General features: G+C 36.7%; 2 protein-coding genes across 2 annotated transcripts; one reads left to right on the top strand and one right to left on the bottom strand.

Moving 5' to 3' along the window:
* Positions 1-425: 425 nt before the first annotated feature.
* Positions 426-4,562, top strand: LOC137171807 (natterin-3-like). Its single transcript, XM_067575943.1, has 3 exons — positions 426-452; positions 1,704-1,797; positions 3,469-4,562. The coding sequence occupies exons 1-3, from the start codon at positions 426-428 to the stop codon at positions 4,560-4,562; spliced, it is 1,215 nt and encodes a 404-aa protein (XP_067432044.1).
* Positions 4,563-7,638: 3,076 nt separating this feature from the next.
* Positions 7,639-9,197, bottom strand: LOC137172613 (natterin-3-like). Its single transcript, XM_067577127.1, has one exon. It carries the CDS (start codon positions 9,178-9,180, stop codon positions 8,140-8,142), a length of 1,041 nt encoding a protein of 346 aa, XP_067433228.1. The 5' UTR covers positions 9,181-9,197; the 3' UTR covers positions 7,639-8,139.
* Between the last annotated feature and the right edge of the window lie 4,989 nt (positions 9,198-14,186).

The following is a 14,186-nucleotide window of genomic DNA, read 5'->3' as shown; positions in this document are numbered from 1 at the left end:
AGCTGTTTTTCATCCAGATCCAACAAGATTAATAACTGCTGAACATTACTTTACCAAGCCTTATTTTATCAAAGGACAAAGTCAACTTAATTTCTTTATTGGTCCAATAAAAGGACAGGATTTTATTTTCTTTAATAGATTAACAATCTGTGAACTTTATTTTTATCTGGCCATTTTATCAAAGAAGGTGTGTCAGCGTTAAGCCGTCATCAGCGTAGAGAATCAAATGCAAATGCAAATCAATAAATACATGAAAATGCACATGAGCAGAAATAACAGTTGCCGAAAACACAACAAAGAAACAATCTGCAGTATATGTGTACGATCCATTAAACATCTAAAGAGAAAAATAAAACATCTAAAGAGAAAATAAAATACATCTATGCTGAAACAACCCAAAATATTTTTTACACAAGAGACCAATAATGTACATAGAGGGCTCCAAATACCGGGTAAGTAAGGAAATCCCTGAGAGATCTCAAAACAAGGATTTGTCTATACTAAGGACTCATAGAATAAAAAAGGGAAAAAAGATTAAGAGCTATATGACTCTATAGAAACCGATTAATAAGTATAGACAAAAGGGCATAGATAAAAATCATAGAAAAAACAACAATATATACAACCATATAAAGCAAATGTAGAAAGGGCAATTAGCATGTCAAGCTAATTTTAATCATAATTTTAATTATAATTTCAATTAAGAGCTAAATAACCCTGTTAGATATTTAGAATTCTTAGAATAAATAGACAAAATGTAGAAAAACGTAGAAAAAATATATTTAAAAAATTATTTTAAAAAAACACAAAGCATGTGAAAGGGACCCAATCTGACCTATACACCAACTCAGTCTTTAACTCTGTAATGTTACAAGGTGTAACCTGTACTGTTCATACTGTAGTTTTTTTCCCTCAATTGTCTGTTGACAGAATAATTGAAAATAAAGATCAATGGTGAAAACAGTATCCATGATGGAGAATGATGCTGGGAATTAAGAGGGATTAATCAAATCTGATAAAGACACTGATACAAACAAAAACAAGTCTTATATCCTTTCACCCCACTTGTTCCTGATAGTTTAAGTTGATGAAGGTCAGAGCCAAGTGGAGGTGAAAGTACATGTGTTTTATGACTCAGCCATAAAGCAGCTACAGTATATAAACTTGGAGGTGACTTCAGATGGACTAAGTGAGCACGAGCATCATGGTGAGTACATGCCTTTGCATTTTAATCTCAGTTTTAATAAGTGTTATTGCAATTTGGTTTTAAAGGTAAAAATGTGAGCAATGCAGATGCTGGACTATAAAAGCTACTGTGAACATTTTAGTAAATAGATTAGGTTATGAATTATATAGTGATTGTAAAATGACTGAATAAGGTCAATAAACAATTTCTTTCACTCACTCTGGAGTCAGTTTGAAAATGTTATATTTTACTCTTTGACAAACTTTCTCATTCTCATGACAGTTCTCATTGTGTGTCCTAATGCCAATCAAGGCATGCAATAACTTTTACCTGTTTGTTTTTTTTATTAATATTTTTGGCAATTTGCCGTTATTGGATACAAGTTGTTACAGTTGAGATAAGGAGAGAGAGAGGTACAGTCAAGCTCAAACCAGGGATGCTGTGGTTACATTGTATGCCTATAAACCACAAGACCACCAAGATACCATAATAATTTTGTTCTGTGTTTTATCTCCAGATGAAGCTGTCAGTGTTGTTGCTGCTGGCCCTGCCGGCTCTGTCCTCGGCCAGTCTTCAGGATATCATAAAGAAGAGTTCAGAGCACCAAAAAAGTAAATAGAAACTGGTATTATGTCCCTTGTGTATGTTTGCTTCTCTTAGGTTTCATTAAGACAGGGAAGGAAAAAGTTTGTAATGGAAATGCTTGCCAAAAAGTGTTTGAGTAACAATGTGTAAAAAACAGCATCAAGATGAAAAATAATAACATATATATAAACAATATTGAGAGAGTTCACTACTACAAATTTCTTAATGGTTTAGGTTGTTAGAATTGGATCCGTGCTCCTTGGTTTTCAAAAGACTAGGGGTCTCATATATAACTGTTGTGTATGCACAAAACAGGGCTTGAAAGAGTCATACACCCATCTATAAAAACAAACTTGATCGGTGAATGTGATTGATATAGTATATATAGTAATAATAATATTGTATAATAATCTTCTCACACATTTAATTTCGCTCCGTATAACACATTAGGCAAGGCAAGTTTATTTGTATAGCACATTTCAACAACAAGACAATTCAAAGTGCTTTACATAGAGCATAAACGGCATTAAAACAATATAAAAGCAACACCAGTAAAAAGACATATAAAAACAATTAAAAAGTGTTAAATTTGGAAATAAAAAGAAAGAAGCTAAAAAGGAAATAAGACAGATAAAACAAGAGAATAAAAGTTACAGTGCAGTGTAAAATATTAACCCTCGATGTGGTTTAATAAAAGGCAAATAGAAAGCTATGATTTAAAAGAACTGAGAGTTGCAGCAGATCAACAGTTTTCTGGGAGTTTGTTCCAGATATGTGGAGCATAAAAACTGAAAGCTGCTTCTCCATGTTTAATTTTTACTCAGGGGACAGAAAGCAGACCTGTCCCAGACCACCTGAGAGGTCTGGATGGTTCATAATGTAGCAGCAGATCAGAGATGTATTTTGGCCCTAAACCATTCAGTGCTTTATAAACCAACAGCAATATCTTAAAATCAATCCTTTGACAGACAGGAAGCCAGTGTAAAGATCTGAGAACTGGACTGATATGATCCACTTTCTTGGTCTTAGTGAGGACTCGAGCAGCAACGTTCTGAATCAGCTGCAGCTGTCTGATGGATTTTTTAGGGAGACCTGTAAAACACCGTTATTAATTATAGATTCACTTTATCATAAACATTCAAGCCAGCAGTGTTATTTGTGTTTGTGCCAGTGAGTCATAACTATTCTATAAACACCTTTCAATTTTAAAAGATATGATCCATTTCATGTCTCAACTCAAAGTCTGATGCGTTGACTCTCAACACTGATTGGTCAAGCTTCTTAAGACAGAGAGACTGATTGGTCACATGCAAAAAAACACATGCATATTAATATTCATGAAGGCTTTTGCATTGACCATTTATGGTTGAATGTGGGTGTGTAGAGGGCAGAATATGAGGCTGATCCACGTTTCCAGGTGGACTGTGATTTATAAAGGGAAAGATGCTCGCATTTGTGTGTACACACGGTTTTATAAATCTGATTTTTTGGGTGGTGCACGCTATTTTTGGCTTTTGTGTGCACGCACACTTTGAGTATAGATCCTATGCACTGATTTATAAATGAGACCCAAGATCACCCACATCATGAAAAATTTCTCATTTAGCTAAAGATTTAACATGATTTAACATTTTTGAAAATTTGCAGTATGAATACATTTGATGTGATTGTCTCTCTGTCCCTTTTCCGTTTTTAAGAAATAGTTCCTGCACTGAACCCAGACCTAGAGGACAGGATTCCAAAAATCACTGCTAATGGATCAATGTTGGCTCATCTGACCCCTCCTGAGTTTGAGAAAAGCCAGAATCAATCTTCCTCCTTCATTTTTGAAAGCACCAACCTTGAATGGCAGCCCTGGAGTGGCTCCATCCCTAATGGAGCTGTTTCAATTTACAACGATTATGTTAGTCGCTATGACTACGTCTGCAAGTATGGGTGTTCGGCCGGCTTCTATAACCCCAGCAAAGGGCTTTACTGTCACTACAGCCTCTCAGGAAGAGAGCTACTTGGCTATCCATTTGATATCCTGGTGAACAAAGATCACTTTGAGATCCTAGAGTGGATAGGGGACTCCTCAGGTTCAGTGCCCATGTATTCAGTTAGGACCTGCTCTGGGGTGAATGTTTATGTGGGGAAGAATGAGTACGGACTTGGGAAGGTCGTTCCTCAGCTTGAGGCCTTCCTCCTTCCCTGGGAAGGAGATGAGTATTGGTACAAGTACTACAAGGTCTTGACCACCAAAAAGGACATTAAAAGCCAGCACATCACTGAGGTTACATATAAAAAAAATGGGATTGAAGCCAAACAGTATCCTCCAGAGGCCATGCGCATGTCCACCAATACCAACAATGCGTGTGAGTCAGTTGAGAAAACTGTTACTCTCTCAAAGACAAACCAGGTAGAGAAAAGTTGGGACATTGGCTCTGCCACCACGTTGGGTTTTATAAGTGGCATCACCGCCGAAATCCCATTCATTGGCACTGGAGGTAGTATTGAGTTTAGCACTGAGACAACAGAGTACTTCTCCAAAGGAACCACTGTGATAGAGGAGACAACCCACTCAGTTTCTGTGGAGCAAAATGTCCCACCAAACCACTCCTGCAGTATCATGATGGTGGGACATAAGTACAAGATAGACATCCCTTTCACAGCACGCATCCAACGCACTTATGACAATGGAGAGACCCGTTGGACATCCATCTCAGGGACATACGACAGCATCGATGTTGGAGAAATCGAGGCCGTGGTGAACCGCTGCGAACCCATCCCTGATGCCACGCCTTGTGTGTGAAAGAATAATAGAAAAGGCGATCTGACATAATTTATGTTAAATTCCTATGAAATTCTATTTAAAATCTGAATAGAAACTTGTTTTTGTGCCTTAACAGATTTAGTTAGGCTTTACAGTTGTCTTGTATTTTTTTTATTTTCTCTTCATTCTTGTTCCTTTCCACAATTTGATTCTGGGCAAGAAATAAAATGCATGAAAAATGAACATTTATCATTTTACTGATACATGAGTCATGGACATAAATAGCAGTATGGTAGTTGTATGAAACAAATTAAGATAAATGGGGCATGGCGATGTTTTACTATGTATTCACTGCTTTAAAAACACACATGTTTAAAAAAAAGTATAATAAAGTGTCACTCACCTACCTGCTGTGTCTGTGCTGACTTACAAATCACACAATTACACCTCAACAAACTCAGTGCAATTTTTAATATACTTTACACATTTTCTTTATACTTTTTCACCTGATTGTGAGTTCAGTATTAACATTGGACCATCCACATGAAATGCAGCTGCATTTATTGGGCAAGTAGATGTCTTTATGGGTTATGATGGGATTGAACAAGTGCAGGGTTTCTTTTAAAGAGATGATAATGCTGTTCAGTCAAATTTATTCTAAAGAACTGACTGAAAGATCACCGATTGCACCACACGTAGTAGCAAATGAGATGTCATTGTGACTACTGTAGTCCCCAGCCCACATAGTGTAGTAATAACATATTGAGCATAATACAGTACCTTGATCTTTTAAGGCACAGTAAGTAATTTTTAGATCATATTTATTAAAACACATAACTGATGAGTCTCTTTGGAGTCAGTTGTTGTTGCTAGTGTTTGAAAATATGTGTAATCTGATCATTTCAATGTCAATCATTATACCAGAGCACAAACTATACTATGTTTAATAAACTGTACACAATGTAGATGCTAGTCAAGGAGTGATGAAAGGTTCATTGAGCTGAAATACCCAATAAATCCAGCAGATGGCACTGAAAGATCACTAATTACTCACCACAAATTGTAGCAAAATGAGATGACTTAATGAATAGTCCCCAGCTCATTATGCACTATTGCAGTAACAATACTCAATTCAACACACTGCTTTTTAAAATTATTTTGATTACATTTTATTGAATTTAATACATAGAAATATATAAATACTATCAATTAAAATATTAACATGAACTTTATATGTATGCTTATAAATAATCATTTGTGTTTCTTTTTTAATATCTGATTTATTTATTAAATTTTCAATAAAGATTTTCACACACATACATAAACATAAACCCTTGTATACATGACCAAGTTAAAAAAAAAACAAAAAAAAAACATTCTGTAAGGTGGGGTAAACATTAACAGAGATAGTGATGATACTGAGACATGAGGGTAATGTCGACAATAATAATAGAAAATAATGATTAAATAAATAATAAAAAATTACAAAAACAAAACATAAAAAAACTTCCAAACTACAAGACATTTTGGAAACAATAACATACTAGACATACTGTGTGCTACTAGCATGGGGAAAGCTGAACTCAGAAGGGGCAGGACGTTGGTGCAGTACAGGTGGTTGCTCAATCAAGTCCGAATAACACGCCTCACTAGTAATGTGAGAAAAGCTTCAGTGAAGTATGATGGCAGTGGATGGTCAGTGGTGGGTAGAACATCAAACAGGCCAACTAAAGGTGAGGGTGGATATTAGCAGATGTGATGGCTGAGAGTGACCAAGTAATGTAAAGTGTAAAGTAATGTAAAGTAATGTGTAATTTATCAGAGGCTGAAGATCGGTGCATTAAGAGAGTGTTATACAGCTTTGAAATGGTACCTTTAAGGTGAGGATTAATGTTAAAAATGGTGTCAACCAAGGTAGAAGGAGTAAAAGTGGGGAAACCAAGGAAGTGTTTGCAAATCATGTTATGGATTTGTAAGTATCTGACAAAGCGGTAAATTGAATACACAAATTAACTGATGAAAATGTTCCATCAATGTAAAGATGCTTTACAGAGACAATCCCATGGTCTTCCCAGGCATCATTTGTGTTTTCTCAGATTTCTCTGTTTACAATAAAAATGCATGCTTGTTTCACTGTGTATACAAACATTACTGATGTAAACAAACTCTGCCTCAGCATCAGAAAACAATAATTTTTTAAATTTTCTTTATTTTTACTCCACTGTCAGTCAGTTTCACATATATAGCAGGTTTCAATCTTCCCTGGATCATGGATTGTTAGTTAGTTAGAAAGTTTATTGCCCACGTTGTGTGTGGCTTCAGCAGCGTTAAAAACAGTATAATACAAGAAAACAAGCAGTAGGGACACAGCATCAACAAACATGATTTCTGATGATTTTAAAGTAAAAATAAAGCATGATAAAATATAACGATTTATACCACTGACCCTCTGATTAATGGACGACCCGCTCTACTTCCTGAGCTACAGCCACCCTTGAAAAACTGTCAGTATGTTTAGGAAGAAAAAAAGCTTTGAGTGTGCTGTTGATGTACACTGCTCAAAGGAAATGGAAAAAATCAAACTAATTGTGGATGTCGGTGAAATACCTCCAGAGCATGTCAAAAGACAAAAATCACATTTTGCTGTCTCTTCATTAAGTTTAATTGCGAGTTCACATTCTTAATTGGTAGTTTGGTTGATGGTTGAAATGCACATTTTTTGTATAATAACTGCAAAGCAATTTATCAAAGATTATACTGTATACAATTAGTATGTAGTATTGAATTGAGACACAATTTAAGTTCATTGTCAGCGTTTGTGCACTGGAAGCTGCAAGTTTCCACATCACACTTGTGTAAGTTGCATAATGGACCACAATTTTCTTTGTGATGTCACATAATCATGTTCAGACATGTAGTGCACATATTAAACTTATATAAGATTTAAAGTGAGCACAGAGAAACTTCAGCAGATGAATATGAAAACAAACTGCACAGGGAAGAGAACAACATCCAAGTGGAGTAACAATAAGCAAAACACCTTTTTAATGGAGAGGGACTTTAAAATTCCACGTGATTTTATTATGTACAAAACCAGTTATTACTAAGGCATGAAATAAAAAGGCATATTCATTACATTCATTTTACTGGAGTCCAACGTGGCTTACAATAAGTGTATTCAAACTCAGTAAGAACAAGATCTAGATGTGAAAAACTCGATGTGCAATGTCCAAATTAGCTGCTAAAAACACTGCAAGTGCATAGAATCTAACAAGCATTATACAGTCCCTCCAGGAAACTGCAATTCTGCAATCGCAATAATTAACACAATATCAAGAAACATCCACAATATTTGCAATTTTGGTAAATTATAAGCATGCTTTTTATCAAAGGAAGTGATTACATATGATTCTTTGTTGGTAGTATTTAAAAAATTGCATTGTTTTCCTTTGCTTGCAATTTTTCCCAATTCCCACAATTTTTATGCAGTAAAAGCACATAAAACATTGCACATTCTATCAAATTTTCTGAGATGAGCTGCTGCAAAATCAAGAATTTTTGGCTGCAATAATCACAGAAAAACTCTGTCCTGGATGGATTTCGCAATTCTTGACTTTTATGGACAAGGCTGGGTATTCTCTAGAGGTTCACATCGGTCCACCACGGCCTGGACTTCTCTAATCTGAACGCTGTTGTACGTCCCTGAGATGGACATCGTGTGGATCTCTCCATTACCGTATGTGCGTCTGAGGCGCGCTGTGAACGGGATGTCAGCTTTGTACTTATACTGCACCATATTAACCATGCAGGCGTGGTTTGGTGGAGCAGTGAGCTCCACAGAGACAGAATCAGTGATGGCCTCCGTCACCGTGTTTTCCCGGGAGAACTGGAATGTCGCCTCGGTGCTGACCTCGATGTCTTCAGAGAATAATAAGGGAATACCGGCCGTGATGGTAGTTTCAACACCAAATGTGATGGAAGAGGTGATGTCCCAGCTGTGCGCCACCTGATATGTCTTTGAGAGGGTATCTGTTTTCACAACTGGGAGGCACTCATAGTTGCTGATGGATGTTTCTTGAATGATCTCTGGAGGATACTTTAAGATATTTGACTCATCAGTGTTGTACCTGACATCATAGATATGCTGGCTGTTTACATTCTGATCGAAGGTCAGGACCTGGTAGTGGCTGTATGAATACTCTTTTTCCTTCCAAGGCAGGTAGAAAGCTTTATCCTGAGTAACCACCTTCCCAAGTCCATATTTGTTCTTCCCTACATATGTGTCCTCCCCAGGACAGGTTCTGACTGAATTCTGGGGCACTGAACCGTGGGAATCATCCTTCCACTGCAGGATCTCAAAGTTGTCTTTGTTCACCAGGATCTCAAAGGGGGAACCAAAATATGCTTTTTTTGCACTGGGATAGTGGCAATAAGGGCCCATGCTGGGGTTATAAAAGCCAGCGTTACACATGTATTTGCAGACATAGTCAATGCGATCAACATATCGATTGTAGATTGAGATGGAATTGTTGGGGAGAGAGTTGTTCCATGTCACCCATTCCAGGATGGTGCCGACGTCAGCAGTGATGGAGGACGACTGAACCTGCCTCTCCTGTGTTAACTCAGCAACTCTGAGTAGCGGCAGATCTCTTGGCATCGATCCATTAGCGGTGATTTCAGGCCCACCATCTAGAAGTGGATTCATTAAGGAGACTGGATAAAAGGAAGGGAAAAGAAACAAGAACAATGTTTGCTTTAATACAAGAACCAGGACAACGTTTACCTTTAAAATGAGGATTCTTCATGCATTCCAGGATGAGAGCACTTTAAAACACATTAATTCGTTAGAATCAGAAGTAAAATATTCTCCTAGTTAGTACTTAATGTCTCCATTCATCTGGGAAAGCTTACGTTTCCAGGTCAGTTCTTAACAAATTTGTAAACTAAATTCAATAAAATTTGGTGGGAAGCTAGGACATGAGCCAAGGTTTAAATGTTTAGCTCTTGGTATGGTTACAGTTCCAGCATTTTGTAAAGAATTTCTTAACATGGTAAGATAATTTTATAGAATATTTTAAACATATATAAACATATTTTGTATCTTATTCCTCCGTGCTGTAGACCTCCGTTGTTAAAAACATGTCAGTGTGCCACACTGCTGCAATGGATGCATCATGAAGGTTTTGGTCACATTAGTTTGTTTAGAAACGGCTCCAAAGACTAATATCAGTGATCACGTTTTCAGTGTCCAGAGAGTAGTTCTGTGTAAAGCAGCTTGTTGTGCTACATATCCATTGTAGATTGAGACTGCATTGTTGGGGACTTCATACTGTTCTTTGAGAAATTTACAGTGTAGTGAAGCTATACACAGAACCACGTTCCCGCACATGCTTTATGATAAACATGTCTGCTTGAGTCTTTTTGCCCATTCTCTAAAATTATCTGTTTGTGTTTACCATTTCTGTGCTCTGTGTTGTTCTTGATGTCCAGAGGATTGGCTGAGGACGGAGTCTGCAGAGCCAGCAGGAACAACACTGACAGCTTCATCTGGAGATTAAACACAGAAGGTTATAATACAGTGTTCAAACAATCTTTAAATACAAGTTTGGTGAAGAATTCAGAATCTCAAATGTTAAGTCATCAACAGATTAAACCTGGACTCTCTGAACATGGTAAATTATATTTGGAGGAGAAAGAAGAACTAAAATAATGATTAAAATTTAGGAAAATTATAAGTTGATATCAGAAAGAAAACTCCAGGTAGCATGAATAATTCTCAGTGATACAGATTCACAATTTGACTAATTACAACACAAAAAACAATAAAAAGTACCCACCATTATAGTGTCCATCACCTGATACACCTGATACACCTCCAGTCACCTCCAGGTTTATATACTGTAGCTGCTTCATTGTTGAGTCATTGAACAAACAGTTTTACTTTGTCTTGGCACTTAAATTAACCAGTAAACATTAACTGGTCCACTGGTGTGACAGCAGATATCATAAGATGGATGGGTTTATTTGTGTCCAGATAAGATTTAGCTCTCTTTTTTATCAGGTAAAAGGGGAAATTACATAGTTCGGCCTGGTAAGTAAAGGGTAAATTATTATTTATAACATATAATTATTCTCAGCTTTTGATAGCAGACTGGTTTCTGAAAGCATGTAAATAAGAAATATGGTTTAATTTATTAAGTTAAAAAAATTAGATTTATATGGACAGATGTCTGCAGGAAAACCAAATGTTCTGGAGTTTTGGAGACCTGCAGGTCATTATTTTACATTTATTTATTTTTATTTTACCTTTATTTTAAAAGACATTAACAACAGTTTCTTATTTACAATGACGGCCTGACAGGTGTCAGAAGACACTTGAAAGGGGAAAGGGACAAAAAAACAACAACAACAAAACAAAAAACAAAGAATGACTAATTATTCAAACAGAAGAAAAACATTTACAAGTATCATTAAAAATATCCATAAGAAGGCCCATAAAAGCAGTGATTGAAATAAACTTTCCCCTCACGGCTGCTGCAGGAGCAGCTCTCTGCTAAAATAACTAAGTTATCTAGTGCCAGCAGCTACCACACAAGTCTGCTGGCTGATTTAACAAGCACACGAGCCACAAAGTAGAGTTAGCTTGCCGCTAACTCTGTAAGGACTGCACAAAGGAGTGATCTGGGCCCTCTGACCTACATGACTGGAGCACCAACTACCCAGCAAAGCCTGCATCCTTCAGCCTTGGAGCAAAACTCTTCTCAGTCTGACTCATCCATAAAAGCATAAGAAGCAGCACGCCACAAAGCATCTCTTTCTCCAAAGACTTGGTAACAACCGTGCATAGCCTAGTAAAATATAGCATAGCATAGTATGGCTAAGTATAGACTGTTAACTTTGTAGATGTACATGTACTGTTTTTGATTTAACGTTGTTCACTGAGTTTTATTGTTGTGATGCATTTCCATTGTTAAGCTATTGAATAGCCATACACATGTTACATCCAGGAACTAGGCCTTGCATGCAACTAACCTCTTCCTAACCTGGCACCTTTAGCCTACATGAAGTGGAACAGAGAACCAAACAGTTAAGAGTTTCAAAACCTAACTTTGCACACTTTGCTTCTGGCAACACATGTGCTTTTAAGACACCACATGGTCTGGCCTTTTGTGTCTGTGGTTCTCTTTGTCAGCCATATTGTCTGCATGCCATGTGCTCAGTGTGATAGCCAAACCTGTAGCCAAGGCCCAACATTCTGTAACTGTGTGACAGGTCTCCCTTGAGAAAGAGACTATACATCTAAAGAGACTTCCTGGTTAAATAACAGATAAATAAAAAACGAGATGAAGATAATCTGTCGGTGCTGAGCTCTGTGTGTTTAATCTCTTGAACATGAGGCAGAGAATGGTTGAACGTCATCAAAGATTAAATCCATTTGTAAATAGTTCTGTATGTTCCAGATACATTACTTTTAAATGGTAATGAATGAAAATATCCCCCCTTTTCTTTTGATAATCAAGCCAGGTAGGTAAAATAAACATCAGGGATTGTTAACTTATCAAGGAAGTCAGAGGTTATAACAGAAATAAATACACCGCTGAGGGAAACGCCTTTTGTTGGGCAGATCGTTCAATTTTGAAGCCACTTCTCTTTATCAACAGGTGTGTCTAATCTTTGAGCTTTTGTTTGTATCTTAAAAGACATTAAACTGTTTTGGTTTCAGTTTGTCAATCTAAATTGTAGAAACAGAAAACCTGCATCAGTTTTACTCCAAACCAAAGTATAGATTATGTTCAGGGGATTAACAAAGTTATTACAGTTTGTCCTCTGGGGAACATGCATGTCTGCACCAAATCTGACGGCAATCCAACCAATAGTTTCTGAGCCATTTCAGTCTAGACCAGAAATGTCAATCTGCTGGTTGTGTTAGACTATAAGTTAAAGAAACATCAAAGTCATGAGGATAAATTGTCAGCAAATCATGAATGAATGTACAAAATTTTATACCAATCCACCTTTACACACAATTTTTTGCACACATGGACATAAAAATGAACAATTATAAAAACTAAATACTGTGAATAAGCCACTATAAGGCTCTTTAGACAGTTAAAGTTTCTATTATTATTTTATGTTTTTGCTGAGGCATTGCACAGTGGCGATGTGAGGCTTCAGTGACATAGTGACCCAATAAAATTAATTCCCAAGTGGCTCATATGAGGCTATGTAGCAGGCACAAATTACAATGCTAAAAACAGAGGACCATTATAATAATATAATAGGATTTTTTTTTCAGACAGGCAGGAGGACTAGATTAAACTGACTGCTGTTAGTTAAATACATACTATGCTGGCAGCGGCCAGTCACATAACAGATATTTTAACAGGCTCACACCCTCACAACTTACAGCCTACTCACTCAGTGTTGTACTTGATAGACTGGGTGTGAGCACCTATTGTTGCAGCTGGATATCCATCCACAGTGGGTGTCTGATTAAGGAGCTGACACGGAAGCAAATAATAGTTTTGATAAAGTGCTTAGATAACAGCAGTTGGTAATAGTGTCTTTATCTAGGCACTTAGAGTAATTCCTAAATAATGTGCACCATTAGCACATTAATAGATCTGACAACATCACACATTATATAGATGACCACAAATTTCTTTCTTTTAAACACAGCACTGCCGATATACATGAAATACATTAACCAACAAAGTCAGCTGCAGGACAGGAGTGTTCACCAGTGGGAATTTTAAAAAAAAGCTTTCAATTTTTGTTAGCTTAGCTACCTCATCCTCCAGTTCTCTCCTTTCTCCTCTGAAATCCGCTTTTGTGTCGAAAAGGCATTTACAGCTCCGTGCTGCCTGAAAAAACCCACTTAAGTAATAGTACATAAGTATTATGAGCTTGATGTAGTTAAAGTATTGCAGTAAAAGCACATAAGTATTATGAGCTTGATGTAGTTAAAGTATTGCAGTAAAAGTAGTGGTTTTGTCCCTCTGACTGATATATTATTATATATGACATCATTAGATTATTAATAGTGAAGCATCAGTGTTAGAGCAGCATGTTACTGTTGTAGCTGCTGGAGGTGGAGCTAGTTTACACTACTTTATATACAGTTAGCTAGTTTAGTCCAGTGGTTCCCAACCTAGGGGTCGGGCCCCTCCAAAGGGTCAGCAGATAAATCTGAGGGGTCGTGAGATGATTAATGGGAGAGGAAAGAAGAAAAAACAGAGTTCTGATACACAAATCTGTTTTCAGTTTTTTGGACTTTTTCTCTAATCTTTGATTTTTGCTGAAATATTGGATCATTTGAACATTTATTGAAATGAAAGCATGTGAGAAGTTTAGAGGGAAAAATCACTATTTGGTGGAGCTGTTAACAACTCATAGACATGTGAAATGTGACCCCGACTACACACTGCTTTTTGTAAGACGTCAAAAGCCAAAAAGGTTGGAAACCACTGGTTTCATCTTTAACAATGTGTTGTATTTTAAAAGCTTGTTATATTATCCATTGTGTCAAATCTTCATCTGAAAAGTAACTAAAGCTGTCAAATAAATGTAGTGGAGTAGAAAGTACAATATTTCCCTCTGAAATGTAGAAAGTAGCATCACATGGAAATACTCAAGTAAAGTACAAGTACCTCAACATTGTAC

Source organism: Thunnus thynnus, chromosome 2 (genome assembly GCF_963924715.1).
Source record: "Thunnus thynnus chromosome 2, fThuThy2.1, whole genome shotgun sequence".
In the NCBI taxonomy this organism is placed as follows: Eukaryota; Metazoa; Chordata; class Actinopteri; order Scombriformes; family Scombridae; genus Thunnus; species Thunnus thynnus.
The sequence above is the reverse complement of the archived record's forward strand: the minus strand, read 5'-3'. Positions and strand labels throughout refer to the sequence as shown.